At 41.2% G+C, this 26733-nt stretch overlaps 1 protein-coding gene across 2 annotated transcripts in view; it reads right to left on the bottom strand.

Annotated features, from left to right (window-relative positions):
• Window positions 1–240: 240 nt before the first annotated feature.
• The window catches only part of MEP1B (meprin A subunit beta), a 32191-nt gene continuing 5698 nt past the window's right edge, over window positions 241–26733 (bottom strand). Inside the window, exons 2-16 of one of the 2 annotated variants that reach the window (XM_088675440.1) lie at window positions 26479–26620; window positions 25441–25459; window positions 24249–24299; window positions 24095–24141; window positions 21842–21920; window positions 19738–19855; window positions 13635–13813; window positions 12508–12726; window positions 9465–9617; window positions 7772–7987; window positions 6407–6853; window positions 4502–4666; window positions 3118–3253; window positions 1791–1992; window positions 241–1141 (exon numbers count right to left, since the gene is read on the bottom strand). In XM_088675440.1, coding sequence (XP_088531566.1) covers window positions 1127–1141; window positions 1791–1992; window positions 3118–3253; window positions 4502–4666; window positions 6407–6853; window positions 7772–7987; window positions 9465–9617; window positions 12508–12726; window positions 13635–13813; window positions 19738–19855; window positions 21842–21920; window positions 24095–24141; window positions 24249–24299; window positions 25441–25459; window positions 26479–26520 — 2088 coding nt within the window. In that variant the 5' untranslated portion in view covers window positions 26521–26620 and the 3' untranslated portion in view covers window positions 241–1126. Of the gene's footprint in view, window positions 1142–1790; window positions 1993–3117; window positions 3254–4501; window positions 4667–6406; window positions 6854–7771; window positions 7988–9464; window positions 9618–12507; window positions 12727–13634; window positions 13814–19737; window positions 19856–21841; window positions 21921–24094; window positions 24142–24248; window positions 24300–25440; window positions 25460–26306; window positions 26442–26478; window positions 26621–26733 lie in introns of those variants that run through there. The other variant, XM_035125152.3, reaches the window with a different exon arrangement.

The raw sequence follows: 26733 nt of genomic DNA, 5'->3' as shown, positions 1-26733 counted from the left end.
ATTTTATAGCAATAACTATTAAAATAAAATGCAAACTCGGGTTAAATTTCATGTTTTAGCTAATAAGACTTAATACATGTTTTTCTTTACAAGCACCTTTTAATGCAATACATTCATGGCTGCAAGTATATTAAAGCTATTTTGTGTTTGATCTTTGAAGGTAATGAGAGTTCTTTACAATGGGGACATTCAGTAGAGAAGATCCATCTCCTATTAATACATAGGAGCATACAAAGTTAATAGGGCATTGATGTTTTTATTATCCTTTGCTCATCATACTTGTACAACTCTGTTATGCAGTGTTAGCAAGATAATAAAGGCTAACCTCAGTAATGCAACTCTTCTCCCCATTTTGTCTGATGGCGCCTACAATAAGCTACTTTTATCCTTGGGCACATTTTAACAACCTAATAAATAAAATTGGGAAGCTCCATCATTCAGTATATTGGAAAAAGGATGCAGGTTTTGTTATCCCCAAAGAGGTTTTGCTAATATTTTGCACAACTGATATAGCCATCCCCAGTGGAAATGACCTAAACACAACTTAGAACTTCGGTTACCTCCCTACAAGGGAGGTTAACAGCTTTTTATACCTTTGAGTTCACAAAGCAGCCAGGCAGTTGATGAGTTTTTCAGAAAAGGGCTGTCACTGAAGCATATGTGATTTTCCACCCACTTTCCCCCTTGAAATGCTATCGTGCCAAATCCCCAAACAATTTTTTGAACTCAGATGTTTAAAAAGCCATTTAAAGATTCTGGAGGGGAACCACCTGCAAATGAAACCCCCTCTGGAAAAAATTGAGACACATGTCTTCTCTCTGGGTCCATATTGTTTATACAGAAGGGAAACCTCCCAGTTTCATTTCATAAATTATGTGGTGGAAATAAAGAAATATGACCACTTTGCTTAGAGAAATCCTTAAACTTGCACCATCTCTAAATTTAAAATATCCCTTTTAGCCGCTTTTTTTGCATTGATTTAAATTCACACACAAATAATTTCCTTTCCTTTCTCTTTTTTCCTGTAAGTAAAATGTCGGTTGGCAAAGAAGAAACCGTGCTGGACATGAAGTTATGAATGAGGTGTTCAAGTGAGGCCATCCATTTTGGTTTCCAAACTTTATCTTCAGAGATGTGTTTTCTGTCAAGAGAGGAAAAGGCATATTCTAAATCACTTTGATAGAGTACAATTATAGTAATTGCAAAATAAATGTGGCTATCCTGCATAGAGCATAATATATTGAACACACAGCATGAATCAAGCTCAGGTTAATATTTGCCAGCCAAAGTTTATCTTGCTTTTCTATTCTCTTGGATGGAAAATGGGGGTCTCAAATTGGAGTTCCTGTGCAGAATTTTAGGCCAGAAAAAGTCACAGCTTCTTTTTAAATTTCGATTGAAGAGTAATTAAATTAAATCCTAGAAGTGGCATATAGCTTTTGTCTTGTTTTTAATGCTGTTTCCCCTAAAATCGTTTCATCTGAGAGGACTTGCAAAACCAAAATGAGAAATACAAAAGGTGATGCTTTTCAGTAGGCTGGCAAACTACATTTCCCCTCCCACCTTCTACCCTGTGCATCTAGTTGTTCTTTTGCCTCAGTTTCACCCTCCCTCACTTGGATTGCTGTGTCAAAAATGTAGCTGCTCAAATAAATGCCACACTATGCAGCATAAGCTAACAGAAGCCAGTGGGGCTTGGTAGATAGTACATCCAGAGTTGTGTTAGCCTCTGTGTATGTTGGCAAAGGCCACACAACCTTTTAATTGTACACTGGAAGTGCAATACTTACATTTTGTAAACCCAGGCTTTCCATGGCTTCCATTTTTTCCCTATATTTCTTTTTAACACAGCTGGTCGTTACAATGGTGATGATCAACATAACAGCAAATATAGATAGAGACGAGGCAACTGCTATCACAACTGTGTCCTGAATGGATCCCTTCTGCTCGCATTTTTCTCCCACATACCACCAATCTGCACCTACAGGGCATCTGCAAAGCAAATCACATTCAAACACAAGTCAACACACTGCAGCCCCACCCCCGAATGAAGCTCACAGGTCAGAAACCCCTCCCCATTCTAAGCTAAATGGCCCACAGTCCTTTTCACCCAGAAGTGAGGAACCTGTGGATCCCCATAGCTGAACTGACAAAACTGTACACAGTATCATGGAACTACAGGAAAGCATTTTTATATTAGCTGCTGGAATGTTCAGTCTGGCTTTAAATAATACAGAGCATGGAATGTGTTCTCCACCATGACCCGAGCACATCTTTCCTGGTGAATTAGTACTCATATATTAGTATATATATGTGAGTTTAGGATCTCCTACCCTACCTGGCATCTCCTTATGCACTGCCTGTTGGTGTATAACCCAGTTAAGCTTGCTTAAAGCCTAATTTCTGGGAATTGTAGGGGGGAAATACATAGGCATTCCTTCCAAGCCTATACTGGATGGAGGGAGAAACTGGCAAAAACAGCTGAGCATGGAGGCCTAAAAATAGTTAACCCCCATGCAACAAACACAAACCTGGACTGGATACCATTACTTGTTGTCAAAAACAGCTAAAGGAACATAGCAGATTATTAGTAACAAATGCGGAATGTGCACAAAATGTAGCACAACTGAAGGTCAGTTTAAAATGTCCTCTGTGGGAGTACCGCAAGACAAAGATCTCGGGTTATCTCACCCCCACTTTACATAGGATTTTTAAAACAAGATTGCTAAACACGATGCCTCCCTAGAAGGAATTCCACAATAATGAACACTTAAGAACACATTGTGTCAGGGAGGCTCTCCCCATCCTGCTGACCAGCACTTCACCCAGTGAGAGCGGTGGGAGAAATGAGGAAGTTAGCGGGATGGAGGAGCCAAGCCAAGAGGTGGAGGAGAACAGGCAGCCCCTTCCGGCACCCAAATTAAGGCGTGCCCAAGCTCTTTTGCTGGTCACGCAACAGGAAACATCCACTCTCGGATTCTGCGAGTGACTAGGAGGTCATGTTTTCTGCTATCTCTGCACTGTAAATACTATGCACAATAAAACCTTTAAAGACAAGTACGGAGTGGGCGTCCTTACTCGAGAGTAGCCACAACAACACCATTACACATTGCTTACCTGCAAACTGGCTTCCCCTCTTCAAGAATGCAGATTCCATCATTTTGACAGCCATAGGCCTCACACACACCAGTAGTGACTGCAGTTGGAGTGATGACTGTAGAATTTGGCTGAGTTGATATTAAATGTGATATATCTGAGGTGAATAAATGAGGCAAAACATAAATTCTTGCAGCTTAACCAATACATCTTAAAGCATTTGGTGCTATTAATTTTATCAAATTAGGTTTGGGGCTCAGAAGTTTAGAGATCTTTTGTTTATAAGCTTAATGGCAAAGGAACATTCATTTTCCCATTATAAAATAATTTGAAATTAACTATGAGTGATGTACAACTGCTTTTTGGAATAAATGTTAACCTATGATTTTTGCTTAGATACATAAAGGTGTAATACAGAATAATAGTTCAGCATTATGAAAATGGATTGCAGCAAATGTCACATGCTCCATCCTTCTTCTCTGGGGCAGCCACGAGGAAGAGTTGAAAAGCTTCCAATTTTAAACCACAGTAATTCCTTCCAGTAGCACCTTAGAGACCAACTAAGTTTGTTATTGGTATGAGCTTTCGCGTGCATGCACACTTCTTCAGATACCTATCTATTGTATTCTGAAAGAAGTGTGCATGCACACGAAAGCTCATAACAATAACAAACTTAGTTGGTCTCTAAGGTGCTACTGGAAGGATTTTTTTTATTTTGTTTCGACTACGGAAGACCAACACGGCTCTCCCTTCCTGTAATTTTAAACTTAGTCACATTATGCCTGAATCCAGATAAACTGCTGTTTGTCTCAACTATGGCCAGTCAGAAAAAGCCACCTCTAAACCTTTGTTTATGCAGTTGGCTTCTTAAAATAAAGGATAGTAAATATTAACCCCAGTTTGGGGTTCGGAAGTAACACTGTGTTTAATTGAAAAGTGAAAGCTTCTAAACTTCTCACAGCTGCTCAGGGGAAGGCGAGGGGAGACACTGAATGTGCAAGTCCAAGCCTTGCCCAGGTTCTTTGATAAACATGCAAACAAGGCCTCTGAGCAGCTATATCAGATAAACTAGGGAAATATTACAATAGTTGCAAGTTCCAGCATGTGGCAGCTGCCATAAAGGTTGGTCTATTTGCCTTTCGGAAAAATTAACACCTCCAGATGTTGGAACTCTGCATATTCAAATGACTGCCTGACTAAGCAGCTCAGCATACATTTTGCAAAACATTTCAACTAGTGGCCATCAGCAGATTCACAAGCAATCAGGACCCACCTTCTAGTCTCAACTCTGGGAAGAAAATATGCAGAACTGTTTGTTTTAGGGAGACTCCCATTGACTATCATGGGATTACTTCTGCTGAATCCTTGATACTAACAATATCACTCAAATGCAAAACCCACATACCTTCCACTGTTGTAAGAATGAAAATACTATCCTCTTTAACAAACTCACGACTTTCAAGTCTTTGAAGTGTTATAAAGGAACTGAATTCAGTTGCGGGACCTCTCATGAATTCAGTGCCATTAGGAAAAGTAGCAACTATTCCTACATTATCTGGTCTATCGTATTCTGAAAGAAGAAGAAATTAGTAAAGCTAATATTTTTGGTAGAAAAGGGGTTCAGCAAAATATGAAATGATACTAACTATATACCTTTTTCCAACGAAATAAGAAAAAAAAAATTCTCAAGATTCTTGTGTAAGCAGGAAGACAATGTGACTCAATTAACTCTTGTAGGCTGTGAACATCAAGACACAACGACTATCTAAGCTGGGCTGTCACTTCCAACTGGGGCAGGGAAACTATGTAGCCTGGGCAATGTTAAAAAGTCCAAAGATAACCACCTGCATGGGCACTGGCTGTGAGGATTTCCACCGAATCCACAGCAGCACAAAAAAGTTACCAACCTCTAAAAACATTTCAGTTCCAACCCACTAGGTCTACTGCCTGAAGGCCACAAAACACAAGGTTTGGCATCTCCCTTATTCATCTTCCTGTTCCAGAGGTTCCCTCCACTGCCATCACTACCCAATTGGTTTCTGTCTTGGTTCTCACAGGAGCAACTCAAAACAATAGACTGTAAGCGTCCTTATTGCCCACTGTTGGTCTCTTACTGCCATTTTTATCTCATCCTAAGGAGCAATCTAGCAGTTTGAAAGCACATCAAAGTGCAAGTAGATAAATAGCTACCGTTCTGGCAGGAAGGTAAACAGCATTTCCGTGCACTGCTCTGGTTCACCAGAAGTGGCTTAGTCATGCTGGCCACATGACCTGGAAGCTGTACGCCGGCTCCCTCGGCCAGTAAAGCGAGATAAGCGCCGCAACCCCAGAGTCGTCCGCAACTGGACTTAATGGTTAGGGGTCCTTTACCTTTAAGGAGCAAGTGGAGGCCCTCCAGATACTGAGGCCCAAAGGAACCATTGGCCAGCTTTGAACACAATGGAAAAAACCTGGATATCTCACGTTTAGTGTTTTAAAAACAAAACTTTTTGCTATCAACTTCCAGAGACACTTCAGCCCTACAATAACTGCACCCTGCTGCAGACAAATATATGTGAAAGGAAATGTAGGGCACAGTAGGGATTGGCTTGGATATGCTGGCTTTATGTAATCCTGCCTTACCTTGTCCCCACCCATCACGATTAAGGTCTAGACCAGTGAGGTTATTATTACTGGCATCTGGAAAATATACTTGATTTATGCCAGAGGTGGCCTCCACATGTAGACTACAACTCTCATGAGTGCACTTATACTGAGAAGTCCAAATACATGCCTTTGGTACCTCAAGAGAAATAAAGGATTCTTACTTGTTTTCAAGGAATGGAGCTGAAAGAGTAATATGAATTCCATGAGGGAAGAAAAATTGACCCAAGGGCTAAAAGTTTACCAGAGGATTATGAAATGATGACAGCCACCATATACACCATATTTTTCCGTGTATAACACACACCCTATTTGGGGGGACTCAAAATTAAGAAAATGGGGGGATTGCCCCCGTGTATAAGACTACCCCCCTTTTTTAACATTATATTTGTGAGGGGGGGAACAACCTGGTCTTATACACGGAAAAGTATGGTATTTCACAATGTCTACACAAGGAGGTAATCAGCTCAACTTTTTTTTATATAGATTATTTTGTGTTATCTGGTCTGGGGGCAGTTTCTCATGCACCTTAGGAATTGTAATACACTACTGTTGGCGAAAGAGAGAGAGAGATAATTTTAAAGCATTATTGAAGCATATAAAAAACCATAACCATTATATAAAAAACCATACCCATTAGGGTAAACTGATCCAAGTATTAACCTACCTAGCTGGCTTGGGTCTGTAGTTATACTCCTTTGATTTGACATACGTTGGCGGATGTCTGGATGTTGATCAAGCAGAAGTACTGTAGCTTGTTGCCATGCACAAGGCCACTGCAACTGGTCATCATTTGTACCAGAGATCAAGTGCAAATCTATCTGTAAATTAAATGAACTGGTGGTAACTCTGGGGAGCAAACCAATCTGAAATGCATACCCCTTGGGAGAGTAAAAGGGTGGACTATATAATATTGTAGCGCTTGAAACCAGCTGAGTGAAATTTCTTATATGCCAAACATGGTGAGGGCACTGGGTTTCTGACAGGTTGATATCATCAATGGAAAGGCCTCCATTAGATGCATCAGATCCTTTGATGCCTTCAAATACTACTCGGAATTTATTTGCAACATTTAAAGACACGTGGTGTAGCTCCCAGTAGCCTGCAGGTGAACCTGAAAAAGAATAATGAGGTGCATTATATTGACAACATATTTCAATATTACACAAACAGATTTTCACATTCCCCATGAAATTTAAAAAGGGTTAAATGTTGAACAGTTCATTCTGTCATTCATATTTGTGTACATGAGTTTTATGCAGGACCTATAAGACTTTTCGGTGCTTCCCCTGACACAGGCTACAGTAGCCTGTCTCCTGACTGTGGTGGATCACAGGAAACATTACTTCACAGATAGATAGACTTCACAGGAAACATTACTTCACAGATAGATAGATAGATAGATAGATAGATAGATAGATAGATAGATAGATAGATAGATAGATAGATAGATTAGATAGATAGACAGACAGACAGACAGACAGATAGACTCCCTACCGCCTTCTCACCGGATCTCAATCTACTCGTTTTTAAATGTAATATATTTAAATACAATTTAAAAGTCCATCACTACAGTGTCCCATTATAATTTCAGATCAAGACTCCCATAGATCAATATGGGCCTCCTTTTTGTGGACCTGGGGCAAGAGAAATCCATTAAAAACACTACAGAGAACCCAGACCAAAGAATAAAATACTCAGAACTTTACTTGTCAAATGTGAAATACTGAACTCCGGACTAGTCCTCACCAGCATAGTAAACTGGTGTCTGGACTATACAGCTTCAAACTGTACATTTTTTAATTGTCCTCCACATCAAAAACTTGATATTACCGTATGGAATGAGTAATGTGGCCGAATCTTCTCTCTGACACGCTAGCTTTCTATACAGAGGAACTTTTGTTCTTTTTTAACGGAGGAGCATGCAATAATTTGAGTCCCCGCCTGCAGTCTAAAGTGATACAGAGCAGTTTACTAACCCAGTGTTAACTTGAACAAGAGCATATACATACCAAAAATAATGCTTTCATACCTTGTATCATTTTCACAAGCCTTTGGGTCCCATTGGGGTTTGCATCAGTGTACTCCTTGACTAAAACATTCAGCTGATCACTTTCACTTCCGCTGTTGTAATAATAGAATTGTAGGCACTGGAAGCCTCTCTTGGGATACAGAAATCGACTCTCTAAAACCGCTCGCTCTGACGCTCTTCCAGCACTGGTGTTAAAATGCATAAAGTAGCCAGTCTCTGTCAAGGAGAAAGAGAGAGCACAGATTCATTAGAACTTCTTCACCCTCCATATGCTGGAACTGTTAATGCTTAATGCCCCTCAATCAAAGCAACATTTTACCATCTAGTGATTGGCTACAGTGAGTGCGCTTTAGAGAAAGCACTTGATGCAAGATTCCAGGGGTTCCTGGTGCTTTCTCAGGGTTCGTGTTTCCTTTGGAATGTGGCACAATGGAGACCGTGGTGTCTTTATGATATATGGCTTATTTACACATATGTACAACCTGTGTCTACGATGGAGGGGTTCACAGGATTACCAGCACAAGAGGGCCTTGCTTCCCCCATAGCTGCAGCCTTGGATTCAAACAAGAATTGCTGTGTCTCTCTGTCTTCTCAGCTTGCTGGTTTGCTTCTAGCTCACATCACTCTACTTTCTGCTCTCAACTCTGACTATGTATTTCTAACCAGCTGTGACTGGGGGATGGGCCCCACCCATTTGTCATCTCGCACAGATCCACTTCCTTTGTTACCTTAGAAACCCAGAACTGAGTGAGTCTCGAGCCCTGTACAGGTGTGTCTGTGTGCGTTTTGCTGGCAGACATACTGGCTAAGTTTTAGAGTTTCTACTTGGGTGTCTGTTCTTGCACCTTTGAACTGTAGCTGATTCTTGTGTGGCAAGTGCAGAAGCACAAATTCCTGCTTTGTGTGCTCTTTTTCTGCACTCCCAGTTCCAGCAGACTCTGCCTGGCAAAGCCTTGCTGGAAAGAGGCAAGCCTTTTTCAATCTTCTTTCTGGATTTATGCTAAGCATTCCCCACTTCTCCTTCCTGCAGTTAGGACAGGAAGGAAAGGAATAACCCCCTATTCACCTTGCTGCCTTTTTCTTATCAATTTTCCAACTTCTACTTTTCCTTTCTCCTCCCACGCAAAATGAAACATCACTGTGCAACTTCCTTGGCCTGCCATAGTTTCACACACACCTCTCCTCCAGAACGGCTTTCAGAATTAAATTACCATTTTCAAATACTTTAAAAAATAAATCCCCAATTCTTGAAAAACTCTAGTCTTGCCTCTGTTGCTCCCCTGTGTACCTTATGAGGGCACTTCACTATCCAGGCTTTAAGCCACATTTATGCATGTTGTTCTCCAGCCTATTTTGGTAAACATTCTAGTTTATGGAACAGCTCTACGGAAAGGGCAACATCCTGTCTTCCCACAAGAAGCAAGGTCACAGTGGGAAATGGCTCCCCCAGCACATTTGAACCAAATTATGTCATTCAAGTTCTGAAAACAGCTTAATTCCCTTAACATGGAAATGTAGGTTGCTGACATGTATAGAGATATGACTTGAAATAATACAGTAAACATTATAATTATTTAACAGGCTTGGTTAACAACGCAATAGCAATTTATCAGCAAGTTAGTGAGGTTATGAAGATCAGATACATCCACAGAAAATACTTATCTAAGAGATAATAATGATTGCTGTACATTACCTTGGCAGAGTCCAATATAGGTGTGATCCGTTTGTGGTCCACTAGGAACCTGGGTTATGCGCTGCCAGTCAGCATTATCTTCTGTACTTTGAATCATGCCACACACGTTTTCAAATTCAAAACTGCATGTCTCCATAAAGCTTAAAGATGAAGCTACCAGCATTTTAAAAAACAACAGAGCAGATACAGTGTTTGTTTACTTTAGTGGGACTATTCAGTCAACTGCATCAGGAAATAGTTTAGACCCAACTAGATATGCCATCAGGAGATCTGTGACTCATTTGTACTTTTAAAAGACAAAAGCTGCTGTAAATAGTGGCGAAGTAAATAGTCTAAGAGTCAAGGAGCCTGTAGGTGAGATGGCTAAACCCTTTTCCAGCTCACCTTTTTCCTAATCTATATCCCCACCAGCTGCTAGCTGCCTTGTGGAAGGAAACCTGTCTGTCTGTTATTGGTTTACCTCTAGTAGACAAACAGTTTTGGCATGAATGGCATGAGAGAAAGGTTAATCTCCCCTAGGACCATTGTTCCATGCAATTCTCGACCTTTACCCTGCAACTGCTGTTAAACTTTTCTCTCTTTTTTGTGGGAAATCCAATTGCACATCTTCTCATATCTCACTTAGTTAGAAAAACCACAATGTCAAAAGAACCAAACTCTGTTCTAAGTCAAGGTGGGTTCACATCACTATAAACAACCAGAACCACTACACACTGGCTGGAAAATGTAACAAGGAATTTACTCGAAAGCTAATCTAAAAGAATGAACACATGGTCATTCAACTAAGCCAAATAATTAACAAAGCCATGTATAGGTCAGAGTCATAGAATAAATGCTGCTCCACATTACATAAATTGTACTAAAATATAAACATAATACCATGTAACACCTTACCAGATTAAGCAGCACAATTAGCACAACATGAGAAATACTTCACAGGCACAGCTTAGTGAATAGACAAGCTTCAAACTTTAAATACATCAGCAGGTGAATACCATCAATTAATACAGAATGGCTTACTTAAAGGTACAGTATGCAGTGAAGTTTCTGTTTTTCTGCGCATTTCAGTGTCCACCACCCCACCCCACCAAGCATGGCTTCTTTAGTATCTGATTCACATCTGTTGGAGGTGGGGTTTGACAGGCAGGGATGTCTTTATAGTATGCAAAGGTGTTCACACCTTGGCTAGAGATGAATTAGGAATGGCTTGGGGACTCTTAATTGCTGGTTTGAGAAATAACACATCAAACAGTAGTATTTTATAACAAAGAACAGGATATATACACATTTTGCATGTTGTCATGTGAACACGGATTAAAAACCCAGTACTAACATGCAATGAATGCACGGTAACTGGAAGTATGAACACAGCCTCAGCCATTCTATGATCCATCAATGCTATTGGCTGAATCCATAAACCACTTCAAGTAGAAGTAAATGAGTTTCATTTTAAAATAAAATAAATAAGCTGGCTTACTTGTTTTATAGAATGAGCAGTATCTCATTTTCACTACTAGGAAAATCAAAAGGACCTTTAAAGGGCAGATTTTGCACACTCAGCTATTTAGGGTGTGTGTGTGTGTGTGTGTGTGTGTGTGTGTAAGAGTTGGGTGGCACCTTAAAAACTTACACCTGTATTATGGCATGTGTTTTAGTGGACCACATTCCTAACTGAATTGGATGTAAGTAAAATCAACTGACCATATAATAACCATCAGGCCACTTATATTGCTTTTTCAGCCTTATTTTTTCCCCTTCCTTTTTTTTAGCATCCTACCTGAGGAAGAAGCTGCTTCATGCAGAATCAGACCAGTGGTCCATCTGGGTCAGGTGTAGTCGGTGCAGCACCTTTCAGTTATTTCAGCACTAGAATTCCTATCAGCTACGATTGCCATATTTCAAACTGTGAAAAGTTGTTGAACTTTTTTTTTTTTAGTTTTGCCCAAAGTTGTTGTTAATAAATGCAAAAATGGCACTGCCAACAAGAGCACACACCCCGGACACTGTTGCTGACTGCTGACAAGTGTCCAGGAAAATCTGGACATATGGCAACCCTAAATCATCCTCAGCCACATCAGGCAATCCCAAACAAACCATCCTTTGTGAGTGTTGCAGTGCTGGTTTCAATTCAAAGCACAGGGAAACTTATGCTTACAGCTCATCCCACTCTGGGGTCTGCTGTAAGTGCAAATCCCAGCCAGCTTGCTGTAAGCACCAATCAGCCGAGTGGCATATACAGGCAGTCTGCTAGGGGAAGGCATTGCTTGCGCTAGAGAGTTCCTGACTAAGAGTACAGTCAATCCCAGCCACCTTGCCATAACCACCAATCTACAGCCCTTACAAGAAGCCAGCTGGAATCAGTTTGTGCTTCTGAGCTGGTAAGTGCTAACAGCAAGTTAGCTAAGGCACCTACCCATTTGTTTTCTGGCAGCTAGTTCTCCACCATCACAAATTATGTCAGGTGTGGGACAGGTGGGTGTGCTTTGGGGGGGGGGGAACCAACACTGGAAACCCAATGAAGACCATGTGCTGGGCCTAATTAGGTCCTTGGGCTGGAGGTTCCTCACCCCTGTCTCAGATGCTGGGGGGAAATTTATTTGCAACTCTAAAGCTACTGTATTCACAGGCAAAGTACCAGATTTAACTAACAGACACTGCTAGTGGAAGCCTGTGCAAGCACTTTTGCTAGCACCAGAGGACTCATGCCCCTCTCCTCTCCTTGTATACCCCCAAAAATGGCTCAGGGGAGGGTTGGGAAAACACATGTCATTTGCAACACGTGTGGAGGAGGGGAGAGATTGCCCCACCAGTGCAAGCATTTCTGGCTGGCAGATGAAACAATCAGAAGAAGGCAACACTGAATTTGTCCCAAAGTAAAGTTAAGAAATGAAACCTAAGCAAACAAATCATAGAATTGTAGAGTTGGAAGGGATCCTGAGGGTCATCTAGTCCAACCCACTGCAACGCAGGAATCTCAGCTAAAGCATCCATGACAGATGGACAAAGGAGGCTGAAAAGATATGATCGAGTTTCAAACACTTACTGCAGTTGTAGAGTTGACTCAGCTTCCGGATATCATATTCACTGAAATCCATGCGCTGTCCAATCACATCAATGAAGGCTGGTATATTTGTTACTATTGTTGGTTCTGTTCCATTCCTGAAGGCAGTTTTACTGTAGTGCATTACAGAGTTATAGTCATATGGGACATTAAGGAAGTCAGATATTTTATCATCATATTTGTTGAAGTTTCCTTCCTTACCTGAAAGAAGCAGTAGAACTTACCACGGTGGCTTATACAAATCACAATCCAGCCAAAGGGAAGCCCTTTTCAGTCCCACTGGTTTAGGTGACAGACTTAAGCACACTCTTCAGTATCTCTCCCATTGCAATGTAACAAATTTATAATTTATGTGCTTAGCCTGCTGTCCCGTGGCTTCTTCTTTGAATTCCGAGTACCAGTATATCATACAGAACCACAGAGTGTTTATTTATTAAAGTAGTTCCCAATTTACAATGCTTTGCAAGCAGAAAGAAATGAGAGAGACTCGGTGCAGCAGGCATACGCAGAATTCCAGATAAGGCAAGCTTATTGGTAAAAGGAGAGGGGGCAGATGTAAGGTACATGTACAAAGAAACAGAAGTTTCCTGTTTTAAACAGAAAAAGGAGTTTCTAGCTGGAGCATGGTGAAATTGGAGGTGCAGCCTGGAAGTAGATCAAGATGCAAATGGGGGGAGATCACTGTAGGAGAGCCCTGTTATAAATTTTAAATTTACTGTTGTACAATGTTTTAAATGTTTGTTTTCCTTCTGGGATTGTACCCCCAGGTGTGTTTTATAAGCTGGTCTCCGACCGTAATAAATTATCTATCTGTCTAGGAAAGCCCTGTTTGCCTTCACTCATGTGCTGCTCACATATTTAGAGGTAAAGCAAATGTTCTAAAGGTGCCGCAAGTGTGTGTGCCGTCACCCAAAGGGAAACCTAAAGCTGGCAGCACTGCCCCTTGAACTTTCCCCTGCTTGGGGGAGCAGGGAGTATATAACAACGCATCACATTTTAGACATTGCCATCCAAATCAGAAAGCTTTAATGAGATTCAAGTTGAATGAGAAGCTGTACAGATGAAATCTATCAATAGTTTGAAATTAAAAGGAAGGTAAATTAGCTTACCCACTTGAATTCTGTCTCGCATTATTGTGACATAATCATCTCGATCAGATCGTGACTGTTCATGCCAGAATCCCAGTGCATGAAGGAATTCATGCTCAATCGTCCCAATCCTGTCACAGTTGGCTCCTATGGAGAGTTCTTGCCTCCCTTTTCGGCGGTTTCCCACAGAGGACCAGCAACTGACAAAAAAATGCAAGAGTGTTCAAAATCTGTGCTGTATACAATCTTGCCCTAGTCTAATTATCCATCAAAGGGTCCACTCAGAGGAAGCTCTTTTCACTTGGTCACACTAATTCTGCAAGGCAGAACTTGCAGAGACATTGCTTCTGCCCAGATTCCCATGCTGGATTGGGTACTGTGCATACAGACCAAAGGAGATGCACACCTGTACTTAGAAAGTTTAGAGAGAGATCTGAAACACCTTCCACTTGCTCTACAAGGCATGAATGGTGGTGGCATAAATTCCCATCTGCATTCTAAGGCCTTAAACTGTGTACATGTCTTTGTTTATGACTATGTATCTTTTTTTTTTACATTCTTTATAATCACACCTTCACCCAGGGACATCGAATAGGTTACAAAAAATCATTTTACTTGACAGTATATACTTCTGTCCCTACTCATTTATCCTAAATGGTGTTTTTCCCCCCTTCTCCCTCCCCTTTAACCCCTCTGCACAAAAAAATTGTTCTCTCTTCAAATCTTTAACTATGTGCACAGATTATTCATTCTAATTTGCATGCTTGGGTTGGCTTCCCCCCCCCCCCCGTGCTATCCACTTCCTATAGTTTGTCCATTTATTCAAAATATTTTGACATTTGTTTTCCCATATGTCTTCCATCATTACCTGTTCAATTATCTCAAGATTGTACATATTCAAAAACATAATCATTCCATTTTTCCATTGTCCATTTATCCTTTTCTGTTTATGACTATGTATCTAGTAAAGCTTTTGGTGTGAAAAGCCACTTATGAATTTTATATGATTATATGGTTATAGAATTGGGGGTTTGGTCTAGATGTCATATTTAGGACCCCTCAAGGCCTGTGGTTTTACATCTGTAAGATGTGATTCTATAGCAGAAGGACTGAAATGGTCAAACCAGTTCCTTTATTAAGTGAATGGTGCTAACCAAGTCTGTTAAGTTCTCTCTTTGCAGAACTAAAGAGCTGCTCAAGTATAAGTGTGTTGCTGTAGAAATGATGTGATGTTCCTAGAGGGGAACAGCCCCCACCCCCAATGGCTGGAGATGCAGTGATGATTGGTGGGTCTAGATAGGAGAACCAGTCTTGTCTCATAGTGAGCTAGACTTGGGAAGAGGCTTGACTCGCTCTCTGTGCTGAAAGCATCTACAAATGGATGCGAAAGCAAAATATGCTGAGGTGCTAATTTTGTGAGCCCTTTCATTTTATGCTTAGTTAGTGTTTGTGTGTGAATAACACCACCACAAAGATATCCCAGTGACTGTCATTCAAAGGAAACCAAACCTGGCACCCTTTACATATTTCATAACTTGGAAATCGGGGTGTGTTTAACAATATTGTATGTCTTGAAACTTTATTCATTCAGTGATTTGCCAGCTCCAGGTTTTGGGAAGGCCTTAAAAAAGATGTCTTCAGTGCCTCCTCCTGAAACAAGCCCTTCTCCTCTTTGCCCATTCACTTTCCTTCTTCCTCTGGGCTTAATCTGCAAGGCCATCTCTTGAGGGAGAAGGCAAAGTGGGGTCCTCTTGCTCCTATCTCTGGGCAGAAGAACAGGCCATGGCAGCAAAGAGAAGCAGACTTCAGGAGTTGAGAGTGGGGAAGCAACTAAAGATGTGGCCCGAGCAAGTACCAGGCAATCCTGACTTCTAACATATAAGCCAGATTTACTGGGTTGTATCCAACCCATTAATTTCAGTGGGTCTACTCTGCAAAAGAAGAGCATTAAAATCAACTCAACGTCTGCAGAATGCCTACAATACAGTCAGAATGCCCTTTGAATTATGCGTAGAAAGGCTCTGGGATGGAACAGGATGTTGAAAGTAAACACATGGTCACTTTTAGGCGTGTTCCATATGACCAAGTAGTCACACAGTAAGCACACATGGCAACCAACTATGCATGTCTGCTGTACAACATCTTCAGTTTTACTATGCCATTCAGAAATGTGAATGGATCCAAAACCCAGAATACACACAAATGAATTGCCATGAGGATCAACCACCATATATATCAGTGAGCAAATAGGAATGCTGTTCTCCAGGCTTTGTTTCTCTCACAGAGAGCCAAGGCAAGATGGTTTAAATAGATCAGTATGGATCCGGCAATGTCCTCCAGCAAATACCAAACCATGGTTTTTAGAGACAGAGACACAGGGAACATTACTCAATCCACCAGGCAAGCTGCTTCTCATAACTTGCTGGCTGTGTGGGCCATCCATTGTAGGAGGAATTTTAAGTAGCCTCCACCCAGCCACTTACTCTGTTTAGCCCTGAATATGCAAAACAATGCAGACATGGATGAAAGGAGAAAAATGACAGCCTTTGGGGGTTAAGGGACTGAATACACCTACTGACAATCTCTCAGCGACTTACAAATTTTAAAATAGAAAAATACAATTAAAATAACAAAACAATAGATACAAAAAAGATATTTGAAGTATTCATCCACCACTGATATAAACAAGGAAAACTTATCCACCCACCCCCACATATAAATCCTTCCACACTCAACTAAAAGATGAACACTGAGATGAGCTAAACATCACATAACATCAAATAATATTAGCTCCTTGCTTATGAATTTTGTAAAATTAGCTCCTGACTTTATTTGAACTTCAAAACAATAGCCAAAAGACCAGCCTCCATATCCTGCAATAACCTTTCAGAAAAACTTACAGGAAGTTCATGATCTTTTATCTCAGCTGATTCAGTTCTCAGAATCTGACAATCTCTGAACTTTGAACTCAAGGCCCAAACTAAAATACATGTTTTATTGCTTTTCACAGTTGCCTCCCCCCCCCCAAAAAAATGTTTGAAGTTCAGCCAAATCTTAAACAGTTTATAACCTTTGATTGGTCAAACAGTCCTTTAACAAATGGGCATTGAAAACTGTGATTTTGCAAGACAATGAGAGTGGAATCGGTTTTTTTTATAAAGTATTTCATGCAGCCATTCCTGCAGACTATAAATTCATATTGGTTGGGTAAATAACTTTTATCACCAGTTTATCACTGTTGCTAACAAGCCACCATAAAAAGCAAGAACATACAGCACTTCGTAGAAAACAGAATTCTGGATAAATGTTATTTATAAATCTATAAAACAGTCTACTCTCGTTCAGCATTCTGAGCAATGACAAGGAACTTCTGGTTGAAAGGAAGACAAATCCCAAGAACAGACAAGATGAATGTTAAAGTAAATATGATCCCAGCAGAAGAAAGAAAAATACTGAGACTTAAGAGCTGCCCTGACTCAACACAGATTTCTTCAATGGTTCCCTACTTTTATCCTCTAATGCAGTGGTCCTCAACCTTGGGCCTCCAGATGTTTTTGGCCTACAACTCCCATGATCCCTAGCTTGCAGGACCAGTGGTCAGGGGTGATGGGAATTGTAGTCTCAAAACATCTGGAGGCCCAAGGTTGAGGACCCCTGCTCTAATATAATCCAAGCCTAAGGTTTGCAGTATAAATCACAGGTGCCTCCAGGTGACCTGTTTATTGAACATTCAACCTAATTTGCTTGCTTACGCAGAGGTTATACTATGACTGTTCTTAATTGGGTATTCCTTCTGCTTTGCTTGCAGGGAGGTTATACAACAATGAGCATCGAAGCTGATTTGATGTGCACTGCTTATACATCTTCCAGTTATTCATTTGTTCATCTCACTTTTCAGTGCATTTTCCCATCACACAAAATAACTGTTGTTGTTGTTTCTAACTAGGCTTGCTGCATAAATCCCCTTTAATTGGGCAAACCTAAATTTCCAGTATGCGCTTAAATCCCTACCACAAAATATTGACAGTCTGGAGGCAACCATATACCGTAACTACTTCAAATGGGATGTACAAAATACTCTTATCAGCACAATGCCACAAAGAATGAATGTTGCACCAATGTTCAGGCTCATAAACCCAGAGTTGTGACTCAACCTGACAAACATCTCTATAGATAAGCAAAGTTTTAAAAACTCAGGTCAAAATGCAGCACCTATAGAGTCTTGGAGAAAATAGGATAAGTAAGGGTGGATTTGACTAGGCCAGAAAATCCTGGCATTATAAGGGTTTCGTGATGCTACTGCGTCAAAATGTTGGTTAAAATAATGATCAGAGTACAAATGTATAAAAAATGTTCAGTGGTGGAACAACTGCTTTGCATGCAGAAGGTTGCAAGTACAATCCCTGGCATCTCCAGGGACGGTAGTGGCACCCACCCTGTGCAACGCCCTCCTATCAGATGTCAAAGAGATAAATAACTACCTGACATTTAGAAGACATCTGAAGGCAGCCCTGTTCAGGGAAGTTTTTAATGTGTGACATTTTAATGAATTCTAATTTTTTGTTGGAAGCCGTCCAGAGTGGCTGGGGAAACCCAGCCAGATGGGCGGGGGTACAAATAATAAATTATTATTATTATTATCAACAAGCATTCAATTTGTGTGTGAATGTGTATATGCGCCTCACGCCAAACCCAGAAGAGATCTGGAAATGTCATAAAGACACCACTGAAACATCACTAAAAGGGTGGAATGAGGGTGGGGCAGAGGTGGGGCCAGAACTGGGTGTTTGCAGGCTTTTTTGTTTGTATATTTTTATTAATTTTCACAAAAACATTACATTAAAAAAGCATAAAATAAAACATTTAAAACAACTATATACACAATCAGTATTGAATCCACAGTACAGTGGTACCTCTAGTTACGAATGCTTCTGGTTATGAGCTCCACTAACCCAGAAGTAGCTGCTCCTGGTTAAAAACTTTGACCCAGGATGCAAACAGAAATCATGTGCCAGAGGCGCGTGCACAGCAGGAGTCCCCATTAACAAAAGTGCGCCTCAGGGTAAGAACGGTTTCAAGTTAAGAACGGACCTCCAGAAAGAATTAAGTTCGTAACCAGAGGTACCACAGTCTGGGATTACTTGAATCCCCTGACTTCCCTCCACCCCCTCCCTTGGTTCCTTTATAACATTTTCATTCACGCATGTCAATAAAGTCTCTATCTCTGATTACTTCCAATTTTTGTACATGTTTGCAGGCTTTTTCAATAGGTTTCAATTATATGTGATTTCACTGATATGTGTGGTGCCTCGGAACATGCATAAGCAGGGAGCTGCCTGTAATTAAATACAGCTGGTTGGTGGTTTGTCCTAATTTACTTTGCCCCATTGAGCTTCAGAGTATTATGAAAAAAGAGTGCTGCCTGAGCCCTGAGTCCACCGACCGACATCTTATAAGTATGAGAGGTTTCATATGTACCCTGAGCTTCCATCTGCCCATTCACTTCAGTGGATATAGCAATGCAAATGGATATGCCCCTGGGAAGTGAATCTTGCATAGGATGGCAAAGAGGAATGTGTGTCAATGATAGAAAAATTGCTTGGTGTGTGTTAGCCGTTAGGTGGTCGACTTAACCAAAATATCTATATTAGATGCATCCTTATATCAGAGGGTTTTGAATTGAATATATGCTCACCCCACTTTGGAGGGCATACCTACACCGTACCAAGGGAGGGCTGAGCACCAGCTTCCTAACTAAAGCTCAAGTATGTCTTTACCAGTAATGGCTGGTATCCATTGGGACTAGGTAGGGTAGAAGGAAGGGAGACCAACAGTAGGTGGAACCAGAGCCAATGAGAGGCAAAAACCAACTAATGTTAGTTTTGCCCCCATCCTCCTCCTATCTGTTGACTTCTAACTGAGGAAGCTGACAAGCTGTTCCATCCCCTGGCCTGATCTATGTCAGAAGGTGAGGGCCAACTGAGAGGGGATTGGAGTTGGTGGGGCAGTGCCCCATTTGCCCTAATGAGCCAGCCTCCACTGACAGGCACAGATCTCATATGTGAGACTGTACAGAGACTATGAAAAAGAAAGAAACATTACTTAAAAGGATGATTTCTCTTACCCACTCCCTTTGATGACAGATATGTAATTTGTTTCGCCTTCCCAGGGTTTGAAATCAATACAAGATTTTAGGCGATACTGTTCAAATGCACTGAGGATCAGCCCCTTTGCATTCATATCTGGAAGAAAAACAAAGAATTGGTTATCACTCACCTAAAGTAATGCCCTTTCAGCTAACCCTCCACATAGCAACTGGAAACTCTGCTATTAGTACTAATGAGTATAAATTTGGTAGACTAATATAATTTAAATTGTTGGGAGAATTATTAAAGCCTTTTCGAGTATGCCTTTAGCATAGGAAAGTGGACTATAAATAACAATGTGCTCTACAAATTTCTCTTTTGCTTCCTTGGACTGTTGATTTGCTACAAGCCTTCAAGCTAAGCAACTAGTTCTATTTTCCAAGCCATTATACTCAGAAATGGACTGGAATCCAGTAGAGCTGTTTTAACACCAAGTTTCTGTTCTTCCTGTAACTGGCTCTGGTCACCAATCTGGCTGCAGCATCTTATAAAATGATAAGCAACCAGATCTTCACTGTTAATCCTGAATTGGCACTTCTGAGTCTGATAGAAGCTGCAAGATAACAACAGAATTACTTTATTACTAGATGCAGCATAAATGGAGTTTGTTGTAAATTTAGAAGTTGGGCAATCTTTTGCCTCTGTTTCTTTGCATTGCTACCCTCACCCCAAATCTCTGAGCAATTAAGACACTGCAACTTTTATCAAGGCTTGGTTTATTTTAGAAGGTCACTAGAAGCTTACTGGTGAGTCATAATATTGGAGTGTAATATTTATACTCCTGTTTGTATACAGGCTGAGCTTAATGAGGCATAGCTTAAACATTCAAGCAGTCAACCCAAACCCACTGCTTGCTCATCAGACCTCTAGGGTCCTCACCAGAACCCTAAGATGCTTACAGAGCCTAATTTCAACTCTTTTGTGTTTCTGTGCTTTTGCAAGTCTATGTTTCAAAGTATGCATCATTCTGTTGTTCTTGGTGGGGCTCTACATGGGGCTACCTTTGAAGGTGACTCGGAAACTACAACTAATCCAGAATGCGGCAGCTAGACTGGTGACTGGGAGCGGCCGCCGAGACCATATAACACCGGTCCTGAAAGACCTACATTGGCTCCCAGTACGTTTCCGAGCACACTTCAAACTGTTGGTGCTGACATTTAAAGCCCTAAACGGCCTCAGTCCAGTATACCTGAAGGAGCATCTCTACTCCCATCGTTCTGCCCAGATACTGAGGTCAGCGCCAAGGGCCTTCTGGCAGTTCCCTCACTGCGAGAAGCGAAGTTACAGGGAACTAGACAGAGGGCCTCTTGGTAGTGGCGCCCGGGCCTGTGGAATGCCCTCCCATCAAATGTCAAAGAAATAAACAACTATCTCACGTTTAGAAAACATCAGAAGGCATCCCTGTTTAGGGAAGCTTTTAATGACTGATGTTTTAATGTATTTTTAATGTTCTGTTGAAAACCACCCAGAGTGGCTGGGGAAACCCAGCTAGATGGACAGGGTAGAAATAATAAATTACTACTACTACTGGTACTACTACTACTATGACTACTACTATTATTAGTCCTCCTCCAGGCTATAATAAGAGAATCTGGAGGAGTTATCTCTTCTAAAACCCATAAAAATTTGATAGAAAACTCCTAACTACTTTGCTGACTCATAGCACATTGCTTATAATGAAAGAAGGTAACAAATCAATTTATATCTGTCCAAGGTTTGACTAAACCAGGTGTATTTTATGCCAAGAGCCAAACTTTTTGGAATTCCTGGATCGTGCTGTTACCTTCCACATACAGGCCTAGCTGGTTTTATTTACAAGTTGAGCTTGCATTTTTATCAAATGCTGAAGTTTACTTTTTTTCCATACTGCTGTATTGAAAGGAGGGTTTTGTAATATACTTTTAAAGATTGTTGGTAAAAATCAAAGTTTAAGAAATTATATCCCATTTGTTCTTATGAAGTAGGCCTTTTACCCCAAATCTTGGTAAATATACCACCAAAATTAATACTGAAGAAAAGAACAAATGTTCATACTGAAGGTTGCTTCTGCAACAAGTGATCTTAAGAAATTAACTGCCGTACCTAGGCTGTCCTCAAGGACATATGGAATGGTGTGAGGCCATCGATATTCATTGCCAATAATGGAGTTGCGTTCTGGTCTCTGAAAAGAAAGACAAATACAAGAAATTCAGAGAAAGAAAGCACAAGAGTTGGCATTGTGATTCCTCTAAGTTCAGACTTTTGCTCTTCGGGCACCTGCAGTATGGTGCACCCAGTTCCTCAATGTTCTTGCACACTGGGATTGGATCATTGGGGCTGGTCTGTTGCGAGTGCCTCAGAGCAGTGGAGTTGCAGCTATATGCAAGACTAAATATTCTGTGCACCCTTGGGACTTCTTTACAAATGTAGACTCAAGCACTGGATGCAACATTTCAGAAAGTCGCACACTCAAGTGAAAACACACACATGCACTCTACCTTTATGTTCCTTATAGCTATTACAAAAAGGTATTCAAATGTGTGCCTTCCGCATGGTGCAATTTCTGTCGCAGTAAAAAACACCTGATCTTACTCAAGTAGTCAAGGGCATGGCTCACATGGTTTGTCACTGGCAGTCCTTGAAATAGTATATTAGTCATAGGCATGAAATCAGTTTCTTTAGATGCTTGATTGTGACACCCCAGAGGTCTTTTGGAAGACCCTTAACCTCACATCCCACACGTCATTGCTTGACATGCCAAAGTAAATGGGGGTTTCATTGCTCCAGTTTTTCTCTGAGACTAGATTCACCCTACAAAGAGTCAACAGCTGCTGCCACGTGCCAAGTTATCAGAGCAGTAGGGCTATTAAGTATTACAAAGGAGGTGTAAGATTTAACTGGGGCACCAAGTCACTGCCATCTTCTAGTCTCCCTGCATCCTGCATCAAATTCCCCTGGAGGGTCGTCAGCACTTGCTGTTAACTTAGAAGAGTACCAAAGTAATCACAGGGAGTAAGAAACATTCTAAATTCTCTTGGTTCAGATCATACCAGTTAGCTAATAAAAAACTTAGATGTATTAACACAAAGAACACAGAATTCCAAACAATGAAAGAAAAAGATAGTATGTTTATATCATAGCTCTTGCCCAAGCTGGTGGAATAGGCATGCAGGTCTTAGCTCACATGCTGCATAGGATTCATCTTTAGAAGTAATAGCTGGAATCAGGAGGAGGCCAGGGACTGTAGCCACTTGTAGTTGGAACATAGACTCCAGGGAGCATTGCTCGCTAACTCCAGCCAGAGATAGGAGACCATTAAGAAAAGGCACAGGTGTTTTGTTTATAGGGCCTTCCCTGAAACATTGAGGCAGTGGTATGTCTGCCTTGGCATGGTTTAAACAAAGACAATCTAAATTGAGAAGGGAGGGAAGGAGGGGTTCTATGTGAAACAAAGATCAACAATGGAACCACAATTTGACCTGCTGCATCCTAACTTTCCATGACACTTAAGTACAGGGTTATAACTTTCTTTGTAATCTTCTGACCAGACAAGCCTGTTAAACACAGTGGTCTAATCATTTAATTGAATTGAACTATCAGCATAAGATTGGATGAGATGTACAGGCTGTAAATGACACACACACACACACACACACACTATAAGATATACTGTAAATCTCTCCCATCCACTGTGGTCTGCATAGGCTTAGCATTTTTGCTTTCAGCATTGTACTAGCATCTATCTCAATGCGAGGAAAATTAAAATGCTAATAATGGTAACCTAATGGCTGAATTGATTATATTCTGTGTCATGCTTCTACATTTTTACAGTACTCTTTCCTCTTTTATTATCTCAGACATTGTATATTAATTCCTCTCCAGACACTTCCAGTTATAGCTTCATAAAGAAAACATTTATAGCTAATAAACAAGGTTAATAGCTCCTCACTTTGATGGAGCTCCTGTAGCCTTAGGCGTCACATGGGGGAGGAAGCTCCTGGCTCAACCTCAAGGTCCAACTTTCCCAGCCACTGGACTGATGTGACCTTTATGCCCATCTCATCCTTCCTTTCAACTGCCTGGTGTAGCGCAGTGCTAAATGTGTAGCAGTCTCCATTGGCAAGACACCGAAGATAATGAAGTGTGAGAAGTAGAAGGATGGGAAGCTTCAAAAGGGCTGCAGTGAAAGGCGGGCATTACAAAATCAGCTAGGAGCTTCTTCATCAGGAAGCTATGAAGCAAGGGAAGATCTCAGACTAGGGCAAAACCCTATCACCTTTTTAATAAGAGGGAAGCATGGGCTCATCATCCCCAAGTTAGCAGTCATTTATACTGCTGTTTGTCATTTCAACTCACCTCATCATCAAGTTTGATATCACCCTCGAACAAGTTCAGTCCCAATGCTGAAAAAGAAACCCACAGCAGGTTAGTGCATTTTAATCCATGATCACATACACACACTATTATAAAAGACAATACAGTAATAATTAAAACATTAGGCTGAAAAAACCTTCATTGATATCGAAGATATCTTGATCTATTCCACTGTCTTCATTTCGTTCTGAAAAACAAAAAGGAAACAAAGATAGTTATAATTATAGCCATTATATTTTATCCATCACAACAAGCAGGCTGCAGTCCCTGGCAGGGCATCCTAGCAGTGGCATAGCAGGGTGCAGAGGTCAACGGAGCCCACCATGCCATCCCAGTCCTTGCCACCACCACCAGCACAAAAACCTTACCGGAGCCAAGGGGGCTGCGCTGCACCACCTGCCCACCTACGCAGAGGGAAGCCTAGCTGGCCAACACAGCCCTTGGGTCATCCCAGCCTCATAAAGCGGCTTGAGGCTGGCAGGGTGACGTGAGAAGGATGCAGCAGCCATGCGCTCTTTGATCCCGGCCTCCTGGGATTGAAGGCTCACGCCACCCTGCCAGCCCTGCGCTGCCTTATGAGGCTGGGATCCGATCTGCATGATTTGCCCTGTGAATCGTTCAGATCTGATCCTAGCCTCACAAAAAGCAGCACACAGCACATATACCTGGGGCTAATGCCCTGGTAGCCTCCCCACACACTATGCCCCTGCATCCTAGAGGCCATACTTTTCTGTGACTGTTCCTCCCCACAGGTGGAGCGGTCCTTCCACAGAGAGGGAGATCGGACCTTGTAAGCCTCCTCCATGAGGCTGCAGATAGATGCATAGCCAGTGGTTTTTTTTTCCAATAGAGCCCCAATGTCAAGAGGCATGCAGAAGTCATGCTAGGAGAGGTTTTGGATTTGCCAGATCCTAATTCTTTCAGTTCCCCCAACACAACTCTGGAACCAGGGACAAACCACACCAGTCCTGGAACTGATGTAGCCCCTCCACGGTGATAAATGGAAGGGCAAAAGTTGTTCAGAAGGAAAGCTCCTGGAACTGAGGTGCTGGGAGGGGAGAGCAGGAAAAGCAGACCCCCACCTTCCATCTGGTCAGTGCACACCTTTGGTTCTCCCTACCTCTGTATTGTTCTAGAAGCATACCTGTTCAGAGGCAAGTTCCACTCAACTCAATGGTACTTAATTTCCAAGTAAATACGCTTAGGATCAGAATGTCAATGTGCTAACCATAATTATAAATCAGAATGATAAATCTGCTGTGTTCATGAGCAGCTGCTTCTGTTGCCCCTATTTTGTCACAATTAGTAAGATACAAAATAGAACTCACCCTTTAGTTCTTGAACAGGCTAGAATAAAAGAAAGGGGGAAACAGTCAGATGTGCAATCTGTTCTTTGTAGATTACAGGGGATACCTAATGGCAAGTGCAGCCATCAGCCAAATTCATTTGGCAAGTTTTGCATCAAAAGTTTAAAGTCAGATTCACTGCAATATTATACACTGTGGTTTATACTAGCCTCTTGGATCATACAGTTTAGCCAGAGTTTGTTATATTAGAACACATACCATTACAGTAAGTGGGAAGATACAAGTAGAAATAACACTATGGTACAAATGTTATTTCAGATATTTATTAATTAACAACTTATAATAATGCAAGCTTCTTGTTCTTTTTTGGTATTTGTATAATTACACTGTGAAAACTTTTTACATTGTTTTAGCTTTTGATATATAAAACAACTACTCTAATAGGGGACAGAACACACAGAGACAGAGGCTGCATTTACTGTGATGGGAACCAACGTAACCTGCCCCTAGGCTCATGCACGTCCCCCCCTTCCTCTCTGGCATAGATAAAATTAACCACAATTTAGGTTAAGACACAATGCTAAACTGTTGTATAAATTGAAAGTAAAAGCTTCTGATCTCATCCTTGTGGCTGCACCAGAAGTGAAGGGAGGGAGAAGCATGCAATCTTGGGCAGAAGTTAACTTCAAATGAGTGGTTTTTGTCAGAACCACAGCCAAGGAGGAAATGATTAAACTCTCCCTCCCCACTGCAACCCCAATAATTATGACCCCTGGCCCTGATTTACAGGAACTATTGACATTTTTTTTAAAAAAATGCACATTAAATACAAATGTGCTAATTCACTCTAATCCTTAAGAATTAAAGTATGCTTTTAATTGTCTTACCAGACAGCAAACCATCTGCAGAATAACCCCGCTCAGCAGCACATAAAATAGCCACAAATCCATGATGTACAACAAGTGAGAGCTGTGATCTTTTAATTTTTGTGCATTTATATCTATGGTGCTATCATAAATGAAAACTTTGACCTTTGTATTGCAGGTGTTTGATATATACCTTTTGACAGAATGAAGCAAGAGGGCATTTCAACTTTTTCATGGAACATCAGTGCCAGAACAAAACGACTGTTGATTGGTCTTCTTCTACCTTTATATACTTCTCATTGGATAAAGATGGTGGAAGTAACCAAATGTGGTGCCTGAAACAAGGTATCTTCATGATGAACCTAGACAAAGACTCAGTTCTTTGCACAGCCACATCCAGCTTAAGTTTTTGGGGAAACCCCAGAACATTTAGGGGAAGGAGAGCAGG

Source organism: Zootoca vivipara, chromosome 8 (assembly GCF_965207765.1).
Source record: "Zootoca vivipara chromosome 8, rZooViv2.hap1.1, whole genome shotgun sequence".
NCBI lineage: Eukaryota > Metazoa > Chordata > Lepidosauria > Squamata > Lacertidae > Zootoca > Zootoca vivipara.
Note: the sequence above shows the minus strand (reverse complement) of the source record. Positions and strands in the feature narration are given on the sequence as shown.